Source organism: Equus przewalskii, chromosome 20, assembly GCF_037783145.1.
Source record: "Equus przewalskii isolate Varuska chromosome 20, EquPr2, whole genome shotgun sequence".
Taxonomy (NCBI): Eukaryota; Metazoa; Chordata; class Mammalia; order Perissodactyla; family Equidae; genus Equus; species Equus przewalskii.
In genome coordinates this window covers 18882527-18906297 of record NC_091850.1, presented here as the reverse complement: position 1 = coordinate 18906297, position 23771 = coordinate 18882527, and the positions used below count along the sequence as shown (strand labels likewise).

Genomic DNA, 23771 nt, shown 5'->3' with positions numbered 1-23771 from the left:
AACAACATTAGGAAAACTTTACTGGCAAGAAAGTATCTATCAATGGATGCCTTCTTAATTTGAGGGGAATCTGGTATCACTTTTACATTGTATCTTGCTACATACTCAGTATTTCTTGTCCTTAAGTCACTGTGTCTCTTTGTTGGATCCCTAGTTAATAATTCATATTTTGCCTCCCATCTGGTCAAAAAGAAGTCTCACGATTGCGTTCATCTTCCTGGAGAAACATAAAATCATGCATTCCTTTTCCATTTTAATCAATGAGTTATCAGTTGTTCTTCGAAATGGTATAAGTAAAAATGATGGGAAAATTTCACTTTAGCAATAGTTATTTGTTATTTTCCCAATTCCTATTTCTTTTCTCCAGTATTTGTTAGTTTGTGCCAAACTAGGAAATAAGACAGTTACTTTACTTCCTCTCCTTGTGCATTCACGCGAAAAAGTCTTAGGCATTTCTCAAGGTCCATTCCTGTTGCTCATAATCAAATATACCTGGGGGTCTGGCCCTGTTGGCGCCTGGCCTGTTCCTCCTGCTCCATCCTTGTCTACCCACCATTTGATCCTGAACACCATAGAGATGTGTTTTGTGGGGAAATGACACCCCCCCCAAAAATTGACTATTGAAAATATAAGAATTCTGTGATAAAACTGCAAAAATTTCCCTTTCAGCTCTCAGATTTGGTGAGGGTCCTGAGCTGGCTTCAGTACTCCACTCCATGGTCTCTATTCTGTCACTGAGGATATTAGACACTGTTAGCAGGAGCCTGCTTTATATTCAGATTCTAATCTTAAATGATAATGGCTGGGATTATAATGGCTACAGAACGTGTATCACCTGCAGCATTCAAATGAAAATATGAGAAGTTAGAAAGTGTCTCAGAATTTTGTTCATTTGCACACAAAAGGCACTGTACTACATGTAGATGAATCATACACTTTACATTTGACACATCTGCCTCAAGGGAGCTTCACTTCTGAATGTCTATTTCAGGTAAATTTTAGCAGAATACCAAATGCCTGGACTTGACATATTTGTATTAAGTGAAACAGGAGTAATTTATGTGTTATTTTGTATCTCTTCTCATTCATAGAAAATAATGTTTTTACAAGCTCCCAGACCCTTGGGTGAAGGATCAAAATACATTTCTCTCTATTTTCGTTTTTATTCTGTGAGCAAAATAGTTCAAACTAGATACAAGTCACAGTAATTCCTGGGAATTCTTTTATATTTTCTTCTACATATATATCCCATATAGTGTTTATGCATTTTATTTTTATTCTGTAAATATGTCACTTGGGCATTGTCCCACTGAACTTTATCCATTTGTCTCCGTCCTTTCACATAAAGCACTAAAAGTCTAATAACGTTTACACAGCTAAGAACCTCAGTCACGCACTGTCCAAAAGTCTTTGCAATTTTTTATGTGGATTTGCAACATCAATTTATAAGTGAAATGGAAGTTAATGTGTCAATGTGATAGTGAACGTAGAATATGTTACATAGCAACCAAGGAGGAAAGATGGTGACTTTTCAGCCCTGGATTCATGTAATTTATAGAATAAATCAGGCAAATCAGTGGGGACGCAGAGGGCTTCACATGATATAGAATTTGTATGAATGTAAAAGAAATCCATGCAATCAGCTGAAAATAAGGTTTAAAAAAATCTATGCAGGGGCCAGCCCAATGACATAGTGGTTCAGTTCCGCACTCAGTGGTTAAGTTTGGCACGCTCTGCTTCCAATGGTTCGCAGGTTCCAATCCCAGGCAGGGACAAACACCACTCGTTGGCCATGCTAAGGTGGTGACCCACATAGAAAATAGAGGAACACTGGCACAGATCTTAGCTCAGGGCTAATCTTGCTCAAGCAAAAAGAGGAAGATTGGCAACAGATGTTAGCTCAGGGGAGAATTTTCCTCACCAAAAAAACAAACAAACAAACAAACAAAAACCCATGCAATTTGCTAAAAAGAAATCAGCAAAATGGCTGACAAAAGAGGAGTCCAACAGTGTATCTGGAGAATAATACCAGGTGGAAAGAGAGGTGTTGAGCAAGGCCCCAGTCATCCTGAAACTGGCACCACAGCTGTCATGGAGACTCTGGAGCTTGGAGACTCTTGACTGCATTTTCCATGCTTACTCTGGGGCATGTACATCCAGATTTGGTGAGATGCCCAACTGTAAGAAGAGCATCTTAATTGTTTTTAAATAAGAGAGAGGATTTGTTCCATGTAATAACAAGTGACCCTTGGGTTTTCCCTCTCTATCTGGAGAATTCTCTACTATCATTTCCATTAATTCTCTTTCCTCATCAAGTAGCTAAAGTGGGAAAAGCACCAGTGGTCTCTGTTCAAATGTAAACCTCTTCTGATGTTTGGCATTTGCTTTTCAGCCAAATAGACAGGAACTGAGTTTTGTGTTCTGGACGATTTGTAAGCTCTTGGTATAGACCTTCCCACCTAAAGTCTGGACATAGTAGTCGAGAGTAAGTTCAAAAGTCAAAAAGCTACCCAAATAGTGTGCTGATTACCTTAGAGCCAGCTCCAGTTTTCCTAAATAGCCCACATCTTCGTAGCAGCTCAAAGTTCTTCACAGACATTAAGGCATCATGCCTCATGACTCACTGGATGTCCCAGAGTGCATGAGGACCCTGGTGTTCAGACGTGCACGGTATGTCCTCTGGGCTCCTCCCAGGTTTTCCAGAGAAAAAGGGGTAAGAACCTCCAGCAAGGGGAGAGAACCAGGAATAAATCCCCCGCTGCCTTCTCACTGGGAAGGAAAATTTGAGAACCATTGCCCTGCCTGCCTGACTAGTTGGTGCACAGCTCCTTTTCTTGCACTAACATTTGGTATACACTGTAGTCATTCAGTTGTTCTAAACTATTATGCGTTTATGATACAAATAAACAAGAATGTTATAGATCATAAATAGCAACACTTAAAGCAGTAATTTTAGTTCTTTTCTAACTTGCTACAAGTGAAAAGCTGTACCCTTCTTAATAAAAATATCAGTTTTTAAATCTACCATTCAAAAAATACATGCACGTGTCAAGAGCAGGAGGCCAAAGTGGGGCAGTGCGAAGTCACGCACTCAGAGCGGAGAGTAGGGGGTAGGTGACCAGAAGACCCAGTGAGACCAGAACTCACATCTCCGCCTGTGCCCACCACCTACCCAGATGCCCATGATCCTTCAGTCCAGTGTGCTGAACTGTGGTTGAAGATTATTTTAGGTCTCTTTTGTAACAGGACTTTAAAGGCACCACAGAGCTCTCTCTTTTTAGTGATGCCAGACAAATCTATGACTATCATCTAAAAATGGAAGGTGAAGCTAGAAAATTCTGGTATCTTCATGGTCACTGGAGGTCGTGATTCTCCTTCTGCCTAAGGAGTCACATACTCTAAAAAAATCAAGTAACAGCACAGAGCTCAAGGTCTTACCTTTGCTTTTTGGGTTCCGGGAGCACAAGATTAAATCAATCACGATCCTTGATTCCAGCAATATTCTTGTCATTTATTGAAGCATGGCCCGCTTTATTTGTTTCTGTGTTTCTAATTGTAACCGCAACCTTATTTTAATGACATTATAAGCATCCACAGAGGTACCACCCAAAAGGAGAGCTGGATCTGTCCTCTGACAACTTCCATGTGACCATATCCGCCACCTGCCTTTCTTCCCCTGTTAATCATCAGCCCAAATCCTATACTCATCCTCTCTTGCTTTCCTTTTCTAAATAATCTTTTGGTATCTATCCATGTCTGAAAAAAATAAATTTTAAAAAGACTTCCTTGTTTTTAACTTTATCAAAAGGATGTCATGCTGTATATAATATTTGGAAACTTTTGAAACAATATTATAGTAAGATTCATCCACATTGTTGCATGGCATTGTAGTTCATTCCATTTTTTAAAATTGAGGTAACATGTACAGTGAAATGCACGATTTCAATGTGAAAACTGTATATAAAGTGAAAACTTTGATCAGTTTTGCCAATTGTATGCTCCCGTGTAACTGACACGCCATCCAAGATGTTGAACATTTCCATCACCCTTGGTAAGTTCCCTTGCGCTTTTCACACCCACCTTGAATAGCAACCATTCAAGTGACACATCCCCATAGCTTAGGTTGCTTATTCTATTTTTATATAAGTGAGATAATGCAATATGTTCTCTTTTATGTTTAGCTTTTCACTCAACATAATGATTATCCATGATATTTTCTGTATTGGTGATTCATTATTTTTTATTAATCCCTTGTGTGAATATACCACAATTTGTTCTATACTATTTTTTTAATGTTTTTCTTTTTTCCGCTTTATCTCCCCAACCCCGCCCCCATACATAGTTGTATATCTTAGCTGCAGGTCCTTCTAGTTGTGGGATGTGGGACGCCGCCTCAATGTGACCTGGCCAGCGGTGCCATGTCCACGCCCAGGATCCGAACCCTGGGCCGCGGCAGCAGAGCGTGCAAACTTAACCACTCGGCCACGGAGCCAGACCCTGTTCTACACTATTTATGGACATTTGTGTTGTTTCTATTTTGGATTATTATAATAAACGTGCCATAAATACTCACAAAAAAATATAAAAACCAAGATAATAATCTTTTTATTGAAGTCACGTTGGTTTGTAACAGTATATGAATTTCAGGTGTACATCATTATATTTCAACTCCAGTATAGGCTGCATCTTTAAGTAACACTTGCAATGAGATAAAAACTAAACTTCAGTATCTTATTACAAAAGTGATGTTTTCATAGTAAAAAAAATCTTTAAAATGCGTTTAAGCAAAAATAAAGAGGCAACACCTAATCTGGGAGACAGAAATTAAAAAATAATGTGATGTTACAAACTTTTCCAATTTTTTTCTTAGAAACTTTTCCCATTTTTTCTCGATGTTCATAATGCTTTTTTTTTTTTTTTTGAGGAAGATTAGCCCTGAGCTCACTACTGCCAATCCTCCTCTTTTCGCTGAGGAAGACTGACCCTGAACTAACATCCATGCCCATCTTCCTCTACTTTATACGTGGGATGTCTACCACAGCTGGCGTGCCAATCAATGCCATGTCCACAGCCGGGATCCAAACCAGTGAACCCCGGGCCGCCGAGGAGTGGAATGTGCGCACTTAACCGCTACGCCACCGGGCCAGCCCTATAATGCCATTTTTTATACAATAAAAAAATAGAATTAGGTCCTATCTACATTTAGGGTGGGGTTTTATTTTACTATTTTTTGCATTTTAATTTACATATTTTTTATTTAATTAATTTCTATTAAGGAAACACTGGTTTATAACATTATATAAATTTCAGGTGTACCTCACTATATTTTGACTTCTGTATAAACTATATCATGTTCAGCACCCAAAGTCCAATTGTCATCCATCACTGTACACCTGTGCCCTATGACCCCTGTCACCCCCTCCTCCGCCCTGTTCCCCTCTGGTAACCACCAGTCTATTCTCTGTATCTACATGTTTGTTTGTTGTTTTTATCTTCCACCTATGAGTGAAGTCATACAGTATTTAGCTTTCTCCTTCTGACTTATTTTACTTAGCATAATACTGTCAAGGTCCATCCATGTTGTTGCAAATAGCAAGATTTCATCATTTTTTATGGCTGAGTAGTATTCCATTGTGTTATATATATATATATATATATACCACATCTTCTTTATCCACTTGTGCCTTGATGGGCACCTAGGTTGTTTCCAACTCTTGGCTATTATGAATAACGCCGTGATGAACATAGGGGTGCACGTATCTTTTCAAATTAGTGTTTCTGTGTTCTTTGGATAAATACCCAGCAGTGGAATAGCTGGATCAAATTGTAGTTCTATTTTTAATTTTTTGAGGAATCTTCAAACTGTTTTCCATAGTGGCTGCACCAGTTTACATTCCCACCAGCAGTGTATGAGGGTTCCCTTCTCTCCACGTCCCCTCTAACACTTGCTATTTCTTGTCTTTTTAATAATAGCCATTCTGACAGGTGTGAGGTGATATCTCATTGTGGTTTTTATTTGATTTCTCTAATAATTAGTTTTGTTGAACATATTTTTATGTGCTTTTTGGCCATCTGTATTAGCTTCTTTGGAAAAATGTCTCTTCAGATGCCCGCCCATTTTTTAATTGGGTTGTTTTTGTTGTTGTTGTTGTTAGTTGTGTGAGTTCTTTACATATTTTAGATATTAACCTCTTATCAGATATACGGTTTGAGAATATCTTCTCCCAGTTGTTAGGTTGTCTTTTTGTTTTGTTGATGGTTTCCTTTACTGTGCAGGAGCTTTTTATTTTGAGGTAGTCCCATTTGTTTATTTTTCTTTTGTTTCCCTTGCCGGGGACAAATGATATTCAAAAAGATACCGCTAAGACCAATATCAAAGAACATACTGCCTATGTTTTCTTCTAGGAGTTTTACGATTTCCAGTCTTACATTCAAGTCTGATTTTGAGTTAATTTTTGTATGTGGTGTAAGACAATGGTCCACTTTCATTTTTTTGCCTGTGGCTGTCCAGTTTTCCCAACATAATTTATTGAAGAGACTTTCGTTTCTCCATTGTATATTCTTGGCTCCTTTGTCAAAAATTAGCTGGCCAGGGGCTGGCCTGGTGGCGCAGTGGTTAAGTTGTCACATTCCGCTTCAGCAGCCTGGGTTCACTGGTTCGGATCCCAAGTGCGGACAGGCACCCTTTGGCAAGCCACACTGTGGTAGGCGTCCCACATATAAAGTAGAGGAAGATGGGCATGGATGTTAGCTCAGGGACAGTCTTGCTCAGCAAAAAGAGGAGGATTGGCAGGAGTTAGCTCAGGGCTAATGTTCTTCTTCAAAAAAAAAAATTAGCTGGCCATAGATGTGTAGGTTTATTTCTGGGTTCTTGATTCTGTTTCGTTGATTTCTGTCTGGTTTTCTCCCAGTACCATGCTATTTTGATTACTATAGTTTTGTAGTATATTTTTAAATCAGGGAGGATAGTACCTCCAGCTTTATTCTTTTTTCTCAAAATTGCTTTGGCTATTCAGGATCTTTTGTTGTTCTATATAAATTTTAGGATTCTTTGTTCTATTTCCATGAAAAATGTCTTTGGGACCTTGATAGGGATTGCATTTGAATCTGTAAGTTGCTTTAGGAAATATGGACATTTTAACTATGTTAATTCTTCCAACCCACGAGCAGGGAATATCTTTCTATATCTTTGTGTCATCTTCAGTTTCTTTCAGTCTTTCCATTTCTTTATGTCTTTGATTTCTTTCTTGTTTTTTTTTTTTGCATTTTTAGTTTGCATATTGTTTTTAAAAGACTTCTTCATTTACTTTAACTTGCACATTTTCATATTAAAAAGTAAATTTTAAGAAATGTTTACATCAAAAACTAAAATTTTAGGCAACAAAAGTACAAACCATAAAGGAAAAATATGATTATTTATACTTCATCAAAATTGAAAACTCTACTCCTCAAATGATACTGTTAAGAAAAGGAAAAGACAGCCAACTGAGTGGGAGAAAATAGTTGCAAAAAACACAGAGGACTTGTATCTGGAATATATATAAAATCTCAAAACTCAATAAAGGAAAATAAACAACCCATTTTTTTTTTTTAGTTGGCAAAGATTTGAATGGACACCACACCAAAGAAGAAATTCTATGGCAAATATGCCCATGAAAGGGTCTCAATATCATTAGTCCTTAAGGAAATGTCAATTAAATAAGATCCCACTACACACCAGTAGAATGGCTAAAACTGAAACAAGTGAAAAAAGAAAGAAACTGATAATACCAAGTATTGACAAGGATGCAAAGCAGCTGGCTGTCTCAGACATTGCTTGTGGGAATGGTGAAAATGGAACAGTCGCTCTGGAAAACGGTTTAGCAGTTTCTTAGTTAAACATGCACTATCTATAGAACCCAGCATTCTCACTCCTAGGACTTTACTCAAGAGAAAAGAAAACATATTTGCACCACAAGACCTGTGCATGAATATTTATAGCAGCTTCACTCCTAATCCCTTGAAGCTGAAAACAACCCAAATGTCCTCAAAAATCAGTGATGGTGCATCTACACAATGGAGTGCTACTCAGAAATAAAAAGGAAAGAACTTCTGATACGTGACGCAATGTGCATGACTCTCAAAAGCGTTATGCAAAGTGAAGGAAGCCAGACGCAAAAGGTTACATGCCATATGATTCCTTAAAATGGCATTCTGGAAAAGCAACACTGTAAGGACAGAAAATAGATCCATGTTTGCAAGGGATTGGGGGAAAGAAGTTTGACTAACAAAGGGACAAGAGAGAACTTTTTGTGGTTATAGAAATATTCTACATCTCGATATGGTAGTAACACAACTATATATAGATTTGTCAAAACTCATCTAGAAAGGGTGAATTTTACTCTATATAAATTATATCTCAAAAAACTTCACTTTAAAAAATAACCTAAATGTTCAAGAAAACCTGGTAGGACATCTAAATAGTTTACAATTAACTATAACAGATAATTCCTGCCTTTTTTTCTTCTCTATAAAAAAGAATGCCCCTGTCTTGACCATTTGGTTTCAAACAGGAATGCCCCAACTGTTTATTTTCTAGATTGCCAAGTTAGATTACTACTTAGTCCAATATCTGTTTAAAAATATATGTATGTTGTACATTGTGTGTGTGTGTGTGTGTGTGTGTGTGTACAACACAATGTACAACATGTGGTGGTAAGATTTTCAGGAAGAACAGCCTATTCAAGAGTGAGCAACTCACTTACTAATTGCTTTTGCCAGCAAACAGTGATGTCACTGGCTGGAATAATATCAAAGACATTGAGAAACCATAACATTACTCTTGAACTGTCAGATTTTAAAGATACAGCTGTTAATAAAGAGGGACACAGGAATGCAAGAGGAGAAACTTTCACAAACATACAAGATCACCTTTTATATTTTCCTACACCAATTATACTATGAAACAGTTAATATTAGGGAATCTACGTAATCTGAAAATTTCTCTTCCAAGAATGTGGAAGTACATAAAAATTGCATTATGCTAAGGTACTGTACACATTCCTGTTTGTTGACAAAATGCTTGAGATCCTTATTTAAAACAGAAGTTAAAATATATTTTTGCCATTTTTGTTGTGTCTTAGATTCTCGGCCACTATAACCGAGGAAATTTAAGCACTGAAAAATTTGTGGAGGAAATAAAATCAATTGCAAGTGAACCCACTGAAAAGCATTTCTTCAACGTCTCTGATGAATTAGCTCTAGTCACTATCGTTGAAGCTCTGGGAGAAAGAATATTTGCCCTGGAAGGTATGACTATTTCTCATAATCCTGCTTATTCTCTCAACAACTCAAACTCAATGTAATGGGTTTTTGGTATTTATTCCTATCACATGGCTGATGCATTTTTCCTGTGTACAATAGCCAGCATGGATCAATGCCCTTTTCTGTAAATCTGTCATTGAGATGGCTATTTCACATAGCACTGTGTCTGTGGCAAGCTCTCTTTGTAAGCATATAGCAGTGCTAATGTGAGAGCCGGGTGAAGACAATGTTCAATATAGACGTGCAAGAACACAAATGGGCCCAGGTGTTTTATTCCTTTTCTGTGATGAGGTTTAGAAAATGGAGACACTAGCTCAAGTTTTGTTTTCTAATTTGTTTGTTTCATTTGGGGCTTCTATGGGACTGTTCTTATGTAAGAACTTCTTTGTTCATTTATTTTCTCCTGTTTTGCTCCATGCTCGTTTTAAAAGTCTTCATGAGGCTCTGCCTAAGTCCCAAGGCAGCAAAACATCGATTCACTTTACTTATCTAAGTCATGTTACTTTTTTGTAGACTTTTTCTTTGGTTTTTCAATGGCAACTGGCTATTGGGGATAATGAGTCGCAGCATCCCCTCCTCTGCCTTAGGTGGAAGATGTTGAGTAACAAATTACTTTGGAACTAGATCTTTCCTAATAAAAAAGAAGTCTTTGAAATTGTTATGCCAGGCAAACTGAAAAGGCCTCTTTCTTCACATTGTCTGATAATCTGGAGACTCTGAGAACATGTCTTTTTTCTCAACCTAGGATGAGAAACCCCCAGAGAGTTGTGCTCTTATGCTCCATCCGAACAGTTGAGTCTGTCCTTGTGAGGACACATTGAAGGACTATTGTTTTTGCATCTTAATCATGGAAATTTAAAAGCCCCTTTCTGTCTCCCTAATATGATGTAATAATGGGAAAGAGAAAGATGAAACAGGAAAGAAAGATAACTCGAAAAAACATGGACAATTTGATTGTGCATCAAGTGACCAGGAAAATGCAGAAAAGTGACTTACAGACAGAGAATATTAAAATGTATATAAAGAAAAGAAAATGACAGAGTAATGGCTTTCAAACTTTTTTTGACAGTGACCCATGATAGTAAATACATTTTTCTTTGTGACTGAAGGGGAGCAGAATATGCCACCCCAAAATATGCCACGTTGGCGTGTGGATTATTTTGAGCCGAAGGCACTCAAGACCCAGCAGACTCAGAAAAAACATTTACCTCTCCCTTGACCACACAAAAGAATTTAGATAGGGAGCCTGTACCAGAAAAAGAGCTCTCACCAGAGGTAACTTTTTAATCTGAAAGACCTATCTACATGGCATGGCAAACTTGTAATTACCAAACATCTGCTCTTATCATCCTATGAGTTGCCTTCCGCCCCTTTGAAGCCCCAGGCCTCTATCCCATTCCTTAGCTTAGGATGGCATAAAGCCTTAACTGCCTGACTTACCCTTGAGTCTCATATCTTTGGGACTCCCACACATATGAAATTAAATTTGTTTTTCTCCTGTTAATCTGTCTTACATCAATTTAATAATTAGACCAGCCAAAGAACCTAGAAGGGAAGAAGCGAACATTTTTCTGACCCTACGTGACCCAGAGCACACACATGTATACATATAAAAATAAAACAAAATTTCCCCGATAACCCTTATTATATTCAATGCACTCTGGTAGTTTCTCATCTCTTCCATTCTACTCTTTCAATTAAGAAAAATGCTGGTTGTGACTCACCGTGTTGATTTCATGACTGGATCACAACAGTAAGTAGGAAGTTTGATTTAGAGATGATGGGAACCTACAGCCCATCCAGACTGAATTTCCCTGGTTCCCATTTACCCTGGCTCGTCTTCCCCTGTGCCTTTAGAAACAGAACGCTTGAATTATTTATCAGTCTGACATTGCAGCCGATTCTGAAGAACTTGGCTGTCCTGTCCTCTGTGTACGAGTCACTCTTAAATGGCTTTGGTCTTGCAACAGCTATCATTATTGTTTACTAATAGACCAGATCTTGAGCCTAGCTGGCCTTCAGGAAATATATTAGGTTTTCCAAGTCATTGTACACTTTTAAGTTTTGATAACATGGACCAAGATATGATAGAAACAATCGTAAAGATCATTTACAAGAAGAATTACTTAGTTACACTTGATAGTTAAACACAATAGTCTCATTTCTAAATCTCATCTTAAGCAAGTAGGTGTAACCTAAGACTTGTGAAAATGAAGCCGCTATCAGCTGTTGGAGGACGAGGGGATCAATTTACTTTAAGTGACATTTTCAGATTGTTTCTAACCTAATCACACCATGAGTTAAAGGTTACACATTGGAGTTCCCAAACCGTTCAGGAAGTCTCTATATTTAAAAATGAAATTATTTGATAAAGAACTCCCCGGATTAAAAATGTCTCCCACATCTTTGTTGTGGCACTTTCAGAGCTAACCAAAAGCAGTGTTTTGACCAGCCTATTTCTGACTTTTTTCATAAGGAGGTCAGAAAGGGCTTTATTTCCTTGTTACCTGGGAAATCCCCGTTTCCTATCAATATTTATCTTTAGATGGTAAATAGCAGCCATTATGAAATTCCGGCTGGCCAAGGACAGTGCCACCCAGTGAGCTGAGCATGCCAGTGACTTGCTCAATAAACTTGGAAAATGGTCTAATGTCTCTTTCTCATCAAGCATCGGGAGAGATGCTGAAATTGCTACCCAGAGGCTGCATGGTGACTAGAGCGGTTGTCTCAATACTCATGAATAGTTCAGGGAGGAGGTGACAGCGAGAAGTTCAGGGATGTACAATGTGCTACAACCATGATGCCAGTTCAGCGGGCTGAATGTCACATAGCTTCCTTGTCTCTGTTCTCAGCTCTAAGCAAACCAGCAGCAGCAGAAGGTACAGGAAATGGGCAGGTCTTTGCTTCTGCATTCTTACAATTGATCTTGCAGAGATAGATGAGAAAGCACCTTAAAGCACTGGGGACTTAAAATAAAGGTTTAAATTAAAGTGCATCTCAGTCATTTAAATTAGAGGGCAATTCACATGTGAAATTAAGATGATATATTTGAATTCTTGATGGATTTCCCCACTTAATCTAGTCCTATAAAAAGGCAATCACTGATGTATTTGTTAACAAATTTATGCCAGTAAAAAAGTTTGATTTCACAAATTTAATTATTCTCATGCCTCAATGAAAGGGCAGACTGACTTTCTTAAAATTATATGCTATTTTTAACTTATTTGCAAGGCCAAATAAATCAGCAACTCCCCACTGAAAACAAATAAATCAACATTCCGTCAATCCCCTCAGGAGGTTGTGGCTTCTGGTTGGTGAATGTTTTGAGAGTAGAATATTTCCATAGAATGCTCTGGATTGTCTCTGCATTTCAGTGAAGAGCTTCAAAATGGGTACAGAATCTTAAAAAAAAATCTGTGATTGAATGGCATGTGGCCTGGAGTCCTGTCCAAAAGTCCCCTCCTGATCTGTGAGTGATACCCACAGCCAGAAATGAGAACAAATACAAACCCAGAATCCATACACCGCTTATCAAACAATGGAATTCTGAGAGGATCTACAGCCAGAAATAAGGGTGGGGCTGGCAGAGTCGAGAAACCTCTTAAAATAAGTGAATGACAGCTTTTCAGCCCTGTAATGTATCAGGTAATGTCTCAGCAGGATTCCCAGGGCGTGAGGACAAGACAGAGGTTTCCAGCTACAGAACTTTCAACTTCAACTACAGGGATCCAAAGCCCCATAGGATCCGCACGCGTGCTAGAGTATAAGAACAGAAGCAGGATGGGAGATTTCTCCGCTCTTCCAGCAAGACTGGGGATGCTAAGGGTCAAGAATCTGAGACAGCCCTTCTGCTAACCTCTGTCCTCTCCCCGCCCTACCTAGGAATTTTGGGTTGAGAAATGTGTGGCTGAAAATACCCTAATGATGATAGAAGTTCTGGTTACTCAAGACCACAGACTGTACTGGGTCTCTCTTTTCTGCAAGTCAGGAGTATGCTAAAAGGCATTTATTTTTCTATGTTATAGCCACTGTGGACCAGTCAGCAGCTTCATTTGAAATGGAAATGTCTCAGACCGGCTTCAGCGCTCATTATTCACAGGTATGTTGACTACTTGGTAGAAAACGAAATCTCCTTTTTTCAAGGTTGGTTCTCCCAAAACCAACACCCAGGCATCAATATTACATGTGCAACTAGTAGTTTATGGCTCGAGCAGTTATTCAGATCATGATGGCATTTCTAATCCAAATAAGGAAATGGCATTTCACAAGCTTCTTATTAGGAAAACATGTTATTTCACACAATTCACTACATTATACTAATAATTGTGAATCAGACAGTTTGGTATCTGCCTTCTGCAATTATGCATCTGGCTAAATGAAATACTTAATTTAAAAGATTTGCTAATGATAGGGAATGTATCTTTTTCTTCAGTGTCAAGGTATTCAAGGATCTTACCAGAATTCCATGTTCAAGAACTAGGATTCTTGGCACCCAGAATAAAGCAGAAAGGCAAGACTAGAAAATATATCATTTGTAGTTGATGGAAGAAAAAGCATCATAGTCCCCACAAAAGAATATTGACATTTCAATATGGAATTGTACTATCTAACCTAGGGAAAGTTACTTACTCTGCCTCAGTTTCCTCTTCTGTAAAGTCGGGATGCTAAGAATGGCATCTAGTCCAAAGGGTTATTGTGAGGATTATCTGGTTAATGTATGTAAAGCACTTTGAATAGTACCTATCACGTTGTTAATGCTATGATGTGTTTGCTCTCACGGTTTTTGTTAAATATCAGTGTTTTCTCTGCTTGGCTATAAGGACTGGGTCATGCTTGGAGCAGTAGGAGCCTATGATTGGAATGGAACAGTCGTCATGCAGAAGGCCAATCAACTCATAATCCCCCAAAACACAACCTTTAACGTTGAGTCTACCAAAAGGAATGAACCGCTTGCTTCCTATTTAGGTAAAGTTTGGATGTAACTGATAGAAAGTGATTACGTTTTATTTCTGTGGGTTTTTTTTATTTTTAGCATTGTTTACTTTTATTTCTATAGGCCTACTTACAACCGTGTAAGCAAGATCAGTTCCAGGAGTTAGATATTTTACAGGACCCATGAAAGTTTCCAGTCAGCCTTAGTTCCTGAGCAGCCGTAATCAAAATAACAGAACATGGAGGTCATTTTCTTCTCAGAATGCCTGGCTAGTATGGGAATGATTTAGGCTAATTTTGCACCTTTTGAGGTCTCCTTGTGTCTGGTATTCTTATTAACTTCAAGAAGACCTTTGTACCTGATGGACCGGAAATGATGGTAGAAAAAGAAACCTTGACTCAACCTATATCCGGAAGCTCAGACTCCCGTATTCTCTTAAATATCCTCTGTCATTAGTTTCTTTCTATGGGTCCTAATTTTGGAAAAGAAAATTTTAATTTGTTTTGTCATATAGCTTCTTCTTTAATAGCTCTCTTCACAATCAGACAAATATTGAACTTAAACCCAGTGATGTAGCATCATCTTATGTTCAAAGACTTGCCTGGAACGAGGCGCTGTGTGTCTGGTATCACCTTATTCCAGATCGGCAGGAGACTCTTCTATCACTAGATGGTCTCAGTAAAGAGCTGAGAGGGCCTAGCATGGAAAGGACCCTCAGAGTATGGTTTCCAGTGCTTTACTCACTCAGCAAATATTTTGAGGGCACCTCTCTTGCCCCAGGCATTGTTCTTGGTGCTGGGGGTGCAATAGTAAAGAAAAGTACCTTGCGGTGTTCATATTTTTGCATGTTAGCATTCTTCTCTGGGACTTTTCTGTCCTGGAGGGAAGTCTTTTTCTCTGTTCCAGTTTCTTGCTATTTTATGAGGAAAGTGGGAGGTCTTTACTGGTAGGTCCATACATTTCCTATTCAAAAGCACATCTTAAAGCTGTAGAGGCAGCAGGATTTAAGAAGACTAAAAGGGCTGAGGATTTTCTATAATTAAAAATAGAATGATAAGCAGCAGATATAATGTGAGTGCTAAAACCCCTTAAGACATGTCGAACTGCATTAATGAAAGTCTAATCTATTTCTCATAAAAGTCCTATTCCATTCTGCCTTGCTCATAGAGTAGCTAGAGTATTCCATTGCTCTAAGCACCACACATTACAAAAGAAAATGCTGAACTAGGATGTACCAGTAAAAGATTATCTAAAGGATACAGATCTGGAAACGATCCCCTTGTACCCATCCTTCTCCCCACAAAACTTGAAGAAATTGTTGGAAAACACAGTGTACACTGCATGTCTTTTAAATATTTAGAGGATTGTGATGTAAAATAAAGGGATTGAGCTTAGAATTCATATTGAGTTTTAGCATTAAAAGACATCTTAGAGATCATATAATAAACATCAAATTTTCCAAATTAAGGAATTGAGGAATAGAGAAATTGTCACATTTATCTATGGCGGTTCTGAAACTAGAATCTGGGTCTCTTGATTCTTGTTCCAGTGTTCATTTCAAAATTAAAGACATTGTGCGAAGTCCACAAAGATGTGTGACGTTGTTGCTACTCTTAGGAAATTCACACATTAATTAATAACACTACTTATTCTGAGTTATCATGTGATTAAATGCCTTAAAACCAAATAGTCCTAAGAACCCTAAATCTTATTATTCCTGAAAAGCTTGGGTTAATGGTTGCTTGAAGCAGATATAGAGAATTCAAGACTTGAAGATATCACTGCGGGCAAGAAAAAACTAAGAGAACTTCATTCCTGACCACGGGGTTTATAATATATGACTCCTCTCTGCCCAGAAAAGGTCATGTTGGGGTATGTTATCTACAGTGGGCTACAGTGAAGTTTTTTCTATTTCAGAAATCATTTTGTTAGCTTAGTCACAGGCTAGCACGTAAGACACTTTGCCAACATAAAGTCTAATATATGTAAGATTTCTTTCAAAATAGAAAAGCACCCAGAAAGGGGGCAGAGGAGAAAAATAGCTTTTTTCCCCCAAATATTATTTTAAATCTGAAATGAGACTTTCAAAACATTTCCTTCTTTGTGTGGGTTGCAAATTAAGATGAGTTTGAATGTGTTAGCCTGAAATCTGTGTGGACTGCAAGTTGTTAGACTACAGAAAATCTTATGGAGGAAGCAAAAGAAAAGACAGATGCTCTATAAAAAATCCCATGCTAATCAATAATGGTCAGAAAGAAGTAGGAACTGAAGCTGTTGAACCCCTCTTAGGATGTAGTTACACACTCATCTTTCTATAACCCAGCCTTATGCGAATATGTGCTTAGCGAGTGATTTTGATGGTGAGAATACCGTTGAGATCCTGTTCCCTGCCTCCTCTGCCCACAGTTTGCTGAGTTTTAATCATGCCAGATAGATTCAAAAGGAAAAGTAAAGATGTGAGGCAACTGCATGAAATCAAAGCAGATCAGACCTGTTTCCCATTACCTCCCCAGATCCTAGCACTCTCCCCAAAAAATGAATTATGAGAGCTGACAGGACTTATTCTTTATAAATCCATGCACAGGGCTATGCCATCAATTTTTCTTTCTCTTCGATTTTGTACTTTTCTTTTTCAGAAAGCAGTATTAAGCTTAAGTGTTTATAATTATGTTCTTTTCATTCTAAGTAGACTTTACTGGGCCAGCCCAGTGGCGTAGTGGTTAAGTTCACATGTTCTGCTTAGGTGGCCCAGGGTTCGCGGGTTTGCATTCCCGGGCAGGACGTATACACTGCTCAGCAAGCTGCACTGTGGCAGCCTCCCATATGCAAAGTAGAGGAAGACTGGCACAGATGTTAGCTCAGCAACAATCTTCCTCAAGCAAAAAGAGGAAGATTGGCAACAGGTGTTCGCTCAGGGCTAGTCTTCCTCACCAAAAACAAAAATAGTAGACTTTACTTGGCCGTCTCTCTCTTTCCTTCTTTATTGTCTTTAGACGCTCAAGCTGCAACCTGTAACTACCTGACTGGTAGTTACTGTCCTTGTGAAGATTTTAACTAATGATTGTAGTTGTCAAGTGAAAAGCGTCAAAGTTAATTAGCTAAATTATCACACAACTCCAAGCCTCAAACATAATTTTCAACTTTTTTTTAAAGGTTCTTTTATAGTTTGCATGCATAGCTCAGAAAATTACCAAAAAAATTAATGCATACTAAAACTCTCATCTCAATCCCTTCTTAATAATTCCTAGTAGAACAACATGAAATAAAACAGGCTCTGTTTTGCACATTCTCCTTTTCCATTTTATTTATGTATAAACATGACCCTAAAGTTTTTACTTCTTAAGCAATATTGTGGTTAGTAACATAAGAAATATAATGCATAACATGTTTGCAAAAGAATATTTTATCATTTATTATGCACACTTTTTTTAACGCTCAAAGAAAGATGAAGAAATGAGAATGTGAGAAAAATATTCATGAAGGCAAATATGCCTGAGTAATTGTTTCACTTTAGCACTTGTAAGAATAAACATTTTTAAGTATAAAAACCTCTGTTCCTTTTTTAAAATTTTGGAAGAAAGTAGAACTAGTACCTTATGGTAAAATACTTGACAAGTAAATTATCAATACAATCTTTCTCTCAGTAAGAAATGCTGTTCCACGGCATTTTGAAAAATAACCTGCCTTCTGCTCCCATGATGGACAGCTCTGGTTGTTAGAACATTTTTTTTCCTTCTTTTGAGTTGAAATCTGCGTGTGGTAATTTCTTATCTATTGGTTTAGCTCTGTTCTCTAGAGACACAAAGAATAAATCTAATTCTTCACTCAGAAATTAACATTAATCTGCCTTAAAGACACAATTTAAGATTTTAAAGGGCATGAAAGCCCAATTAAAGAGAGGAATGAATAAATATGTAAAACTATTCAAGCTCACTTTTAATCAAGTAAATGCAAATTAAAATCACAGCAAGGTACCACTGTTAGATTATGTTTAACATCTATTAGAATATCCACAAATTAAATAATACCCAATGTTTGGGAGAGTTGGATGAAACTAATCTTTCCTGTGGCTGTTCATGGAATAATTGAGTACAAATGCTCTGGAAACAATTTGCCAGACATCATAAGAACCATTGAAAATTTGATCCAGCAATGTATTCCTTGAAATTTATCATCAAGAAAAATCCAAAAGAAGAAAAATAATTAAATGTTCAAAGATGTCTTCGCAGGCTTAAGTATAATACCAAAAAATTTAAAACCACCTAAATTCCACCATTCCATCAGGAAATGATCCTGTGGTATAAACACAATGTCTTTATGGCTTAATTCAGAGAAATAAGCTTCAACCATTTAAAATCATGATTTGAAAACCAGGGCTACAACACAGAAAAAGCTTACATTTGCTATTATTCCAACTATATAAAATTATTAATTTCTATAGCACAGACACATGCATCTAGATAAAATACAATTGATTTATTACAAAGTGGTGAATTGAGATTGCAAGAGTTTTTTGTGGATTGTTTTTCTCTTTCTGTCATCGCTGTTCTATCATTTGTGCCTTTAAACAATGAAAACTGGAGGGTAGGGATAAAAATATCTTTTCAGGATAAAGCAGTTGTGGTAGATAATCAGAGAACAAACTAAAGATTTCTACAGACAAACTTATCTGCATTAGAATATATATATTTATTTTCAACAGAAGAAAAGACCATATAAAAATATAAAAATGATTATCTCAGGGGGCCCAGCCTGGTGGTGCAGTGGTAAAGTTTGTATGTTCTGCTTCGGCAGCCTGGGGTTCACCGGTTCCCATCCTGAGTGCAGACCTATGCACTGCTTGGCAAGCCACGCTGTGGCAGGTGTCCCACATATAAAGTAGAGGAAGATGGGCACAGATGTTAGCTCAGAGCCAGTCTTCCTCAGCAAAAAGAAGAGGATTGGCAGATATTAGCTCAGGGCTAATCTTCCTCAAAAAAAAAAAAAGATTATCTCGGGGATAATCATTTAAAATGGATCTTAATTTGTTCCATGCAGACTTTAAGGGGTCAGAAAGTATACGTGCCATCTCTCTTTTGTTAGGTTACACAGTAAACTCTGCCACTGTTTCTGGAGATGTGCTCTACATTGCTGGACAGCCACGGTACAATCATACAGGCCAGGTCATCATCTACAGGATGGAAGATGGAGACGTCAAGATTCTCCAGACACTCAGTGGAGAACAGGTGGGCTTGAAAATTACTGTTGTAAATTATTTCATTCATACTCTGTCTATGTAAATTTAACTGAATTGTCTATTGTCCTAAACTTTTAAAAAACCAGTACCCCCATATTCAACATCCACTGAGATTAGGGCCCATGCTAGGTTCCTTGGAGGGACGTCAAGTGTCTGCATCTTTGGCCACAGGAACATTTCGGTTGGATGGGGGTGGAGGTATAGATAATAGATGTAGGTACAGATGTGCGGATATAAATACAAGGAAAGAGAGCTAAAACATTAAGAAACATGAAAGTGCCAGTGGCATCAACAATAAATTCAGAAGAAGGAAAGATTATTTTAAGCTAAGATTGGTGTAGAAAGTCTTAATAAGAGATGAAATTTGGGTTAGTCTAAAAGGAAAGACAGTATGTAGACACGTAGAAAGAGCCAGATAAAAAGGTAATGTGGACCTGGACTGTGTGAAGTTTTGAGGGGCAGATTAAAGAATTTGGATTTTCTCCAGGAAGTGATGACAAATTATTTGTAACATGTGAAATCAGAAAATTTTCATTAGATAATATTGAATATTAAATGTAGTTTAAAAATTATATATTCAATATGCAAATTAAGTATAAGTAAACATATTTAAAACAGAAACATCTATGTTATTGTTGATTATTACTGAATTGTGATAATTTGGGTAATTTTTATTCCTTCTTTATGGTTTTCTGTATTTTCCAAATGTCCTATAATGAGAATTTATTAACTTTATTCTGCAGTCTTCACGGGACAAGGGGGGTTCTTGGGCTCCACTAAATATTCCAACTCACTGGATCATCTCCCACCCCCTAGATACACACACAGAGTACTGTGAAGGGCGGGGCAGCGCCAGCCTTGCTCCCCTGCAGCAGTCCTTGTAGCAGCCAGCACAGCAGTCCAGCTTACGTGCCAGGAGACAGACACATCAGGCAGGTGCAGGGACTTCGCTGGCTTTAAAGCCCTAGAGGAGCCAGTATCTTTTATGACAATGCCATAGACACAGCTTCCAGGGTCCCCTTAAGGGCATGCAGTTGGAAGGGTCACTGCATTCTAGGAAGCCCAAAATATGTTATCTCCATCAAGTATTTCTAGTTCCACGCGACCCAAATGCAATGCCCCAATCAGAGTTTATTTTTACCACACTCGATGTTGCTTGGTAACATAGTTGAAATCCTTCCCTCATCATATTTCAAGGGGAACGGAGTTAGAGTAAACTCCAGGTCAGATTCTCATATACCAGGTGAAAGTGTTTCATTAGCCTTTTGCCCACATTTATCATCAGAAAATGCATCAACAATAAAAACAAGGCTCTTGTTGTAGCTCATGGGTGAAGTGAGAAGAATTTGAAATGGTATAACAACAATAAAAATGGAGAAGGAGAGACTATGGTAGACATAAATAAGGAGGAATTAGCAAGGTTGTAAAATGAAACATTTTGGACAACATCTGAGGTCCATTATCACTCTATCAATTGTCTACAAGACAGGAAGTATAAAATTTTATGAAAAATTGCTTATGAACATGTGAAGAGAATATCACAAATGATTTAAATTATGAATGATCTGAGTTTCAAGCCTGGGAATCTGGGAGAAAGATGGCACCATGATTAGAATGTCAGCAACCCCAGTAGTTTAGACATTTTTTAAAATGGTATTTGATTTTAGACATGTTTCCTATAACAGTGAGCACAAATTCAAATGGTTGTGGGTGCCAGGTAGGTAAAATAAATAATTAAAGCTGCTGGACAGAAGACAATGGGAAGTGGTGGAAACCATGGCCTGGCAGCGCCTGAGCCATATAAAGGTTTAGCTCAGCTCCAGATGCCTGTTACCATGTGGGAATGAAGGCCCAATATTGCCAGATCCTACAACACTTTATTTATGTTTGTAATTAATTCAACTTTTTGAAAAACCTTTTATACCATTCATAAGCCAGTGAGAAAAGGACATTCAAAAAAGCCAATGTCTGGCAGCTGTCTAAATGTCTAGCAATGTCTGGAAATGTAGAACTGGAGCCTTGAGGAGGAGGATAGACGGAAATGTGCAATCTGCAGTAATGGAAATGTTGGGGAGGATTCGGCATCTAGAGTAAGAGAATGGGGAAAAAATGCAGGTCTAAGCTTATGGGGGAGGGGGCAAAATCTAGGGGATGGGAGGAGGGAAAGGAGCCAGAAAGGTGAAAAGGAAGGATAGTCTATGATATAGTGGGAGAATCAGGAGATCAAAAATAAAATCATGGAAGCTAAGACAGTAAATGTCAATAAGAGAATTATCAAAAGCATCAAATACACAGCTCAATATTTGGTAAGGTTATCGCATTTAGATAATGAAGTGTAGTCACCTGCATTCCCCTAAAATACATCCCTATCTTTAAAAGAGAAAATACATTGCTACAAGGGGATGGTCCCCCCTACAATCCTTTTATATTTTTCCACTTCCCATAGCTGCCGGGACAAGACTAAGTCATTTTGTTGAGTAGACTGTCTTCTGAGACTACGAGGTGAAATATGCTGCACCAGAATTCCGATAAAATTCAGCTCCTCATAATGTATTTTATTCCACATTTTCATGTTACTGTATTTAAATGTATACTGAAGCCTTTCCAGAATGACTTCTATTGTTTATTTCATTTTATTTCCTTTAAAAAAATCATTTTATCACTACTGATCTTTTATGCTTTGTGGAGAAGAAAGAGAGGTTAGGATGAAATCTAAAAGAAATCATTTCTCCTACTGTCAAGCTGCAGAATCTATAGCAGCTGCTCATCCTTAAGGATGGACCCGACTTATTACTCACTAGCCTCATGCAAAAGCCCATAAAGAGCTCTCAGGTGGCATTGGTTTCTCTATTTCATTTCCTTTGCCATCTAAATCTCAAATACTCTTCTAGATTGGCATAACAAAAGAAATGCAAGTTTTTAGCTTCCTTGAGAATTTCTGATGGTCATCAGACTGTTTTGTTTTTTGCCCTAGATCGGTTCCTATTTTGGCAGTGTGTTAACAACAATTGACATTGATAAAGATTCCAATACTGACATTCTTCTGGTTGGAGCTCCCATGTACATGGGAACAGAGAAAGAGGAACAAGGAAAAGTGTATGTGTACACTCTGAATCAGGTAATGGTAACTGTGGGTTTGATAGAAATCGGGGAAAATCTTTTCCTTACTTTCAATTTCAAATAATTAATGTAGTTCTAATTTTTCACTCAGTTTGGTAAAAGAAGCGAAGAAGCTTTGAGGGATTGTCTACCCCACTAATCCCTCAGTTTCTAAATGAACATTTAGAATTTTAATAAAATAGTTCAAATCCTTAGATATTTTCTACTTGGAAGTATGAACTATTCTTTTTTAACAGAATATTGAGGATAAAGATAAGTATAAATCTCACTAAACTCCTAAGTAAAGTCACAGGGCAACCATCATGAGCACTGGCCTGGAGGTGGGTGACATGAGCAGTTAAAGCTGCATGAGGTGGGGGGATAAGGACCGAGAGTGGAGAGACTGTGGCGATAGAGTGCATTTTAAGGCAATGACACCAGACACTTGCAGAAACTACTGTGGTCTCTGGAATTCTTCACTGGAGTGGGATTTGTTTTCCACTCCTGATTTTAGATATCAGTGTTAAGTGAAATAATTCTTGATTTCATCATTAGAAGAGTTTTTGTGGTCTATAGCAAAGTCAGTATTCATCTATTTAGCTTTTTAAATGCTTAAATCTTTCTTATATTAATTATTTTAAATCATAAATTATGTTTCTTCCTATCATTTTTTTGGCTTCCTTGTCAACTTTTTTGGTCCTGTGCTGTTTTTCCCTTTTTTCCAAGAAAGTGTCTTCCTGTCCATCGTTGCCAGTACTTGCTGTCCTTTTCTGGGTTTGGGGTCTTTTTTTTCGCTCTGGACAGCTTTGGAAAAATTTGTTTTCTGAAAGCGTAAATTTTCTGTTTGTCCTTTAGGGGATAATATATAGAGACTTTTCAAAGCACAATATTGGGTGAAGAAAGGATAGTGACAAACTGAGGATTTAAAAATTCAGTTCTGCTTTAAAAAGATGCTGAGTTATATACTCACCCGATTGCATTAAAAAGAGAGTCTGTGAAAATCCTCAATATGTCTTCTTCTTTCCCACAATCCTGCAGTCGGTTCTTTGAAATCTCTAACTTTGCTCTCAGTTGGGCATCCTTTTTTAAGAACTTTCATAAACTTTACCATTGATATACAAATGGTTTTTAATAGCACTGATTTAGCATGCACTTAAAAATTCCACTCTGCTGTAGTAATGACAGAAATCCATAAGTATC

The 23771-nt window shown here is 37.7% G+C and overlaps 1 protein-coding gene across 4 annotated transcripts in view; it reads left to right on the top strand.

The window, feature by feature from the left end:
• The window catches only part of ITGA1 (integrin subunit alpha 1), a 148065-nt gene that overhangs the window by 87226 nt on the left and 37068 nt on the right, over positions 1-23771 (top strand). For all 4 annotated transcript variants that reach the window (XM_070586895.1, XM_070586894.1, XM_008530872.2 and 1 more), the window contains exons 9-13: positions 9123-9288; positions 13329-13402; positions 14124-14268; positions 19319-19461; positions 22447-22590. In XM_070586895.1, the coding sequence (XP_070442996.1) occupies positions 9123-9288; positions 13329-13402; positions 14124-14268; positions 19319-19461; positions 22447-22590 (672 nt within the window). The remainder of the gene's footprint in view (positions 1-9122; positions 9289-13328; positions 13403-14123; positions 14269-19318; positions 19462-22446; positions 22591-23771) is intronic.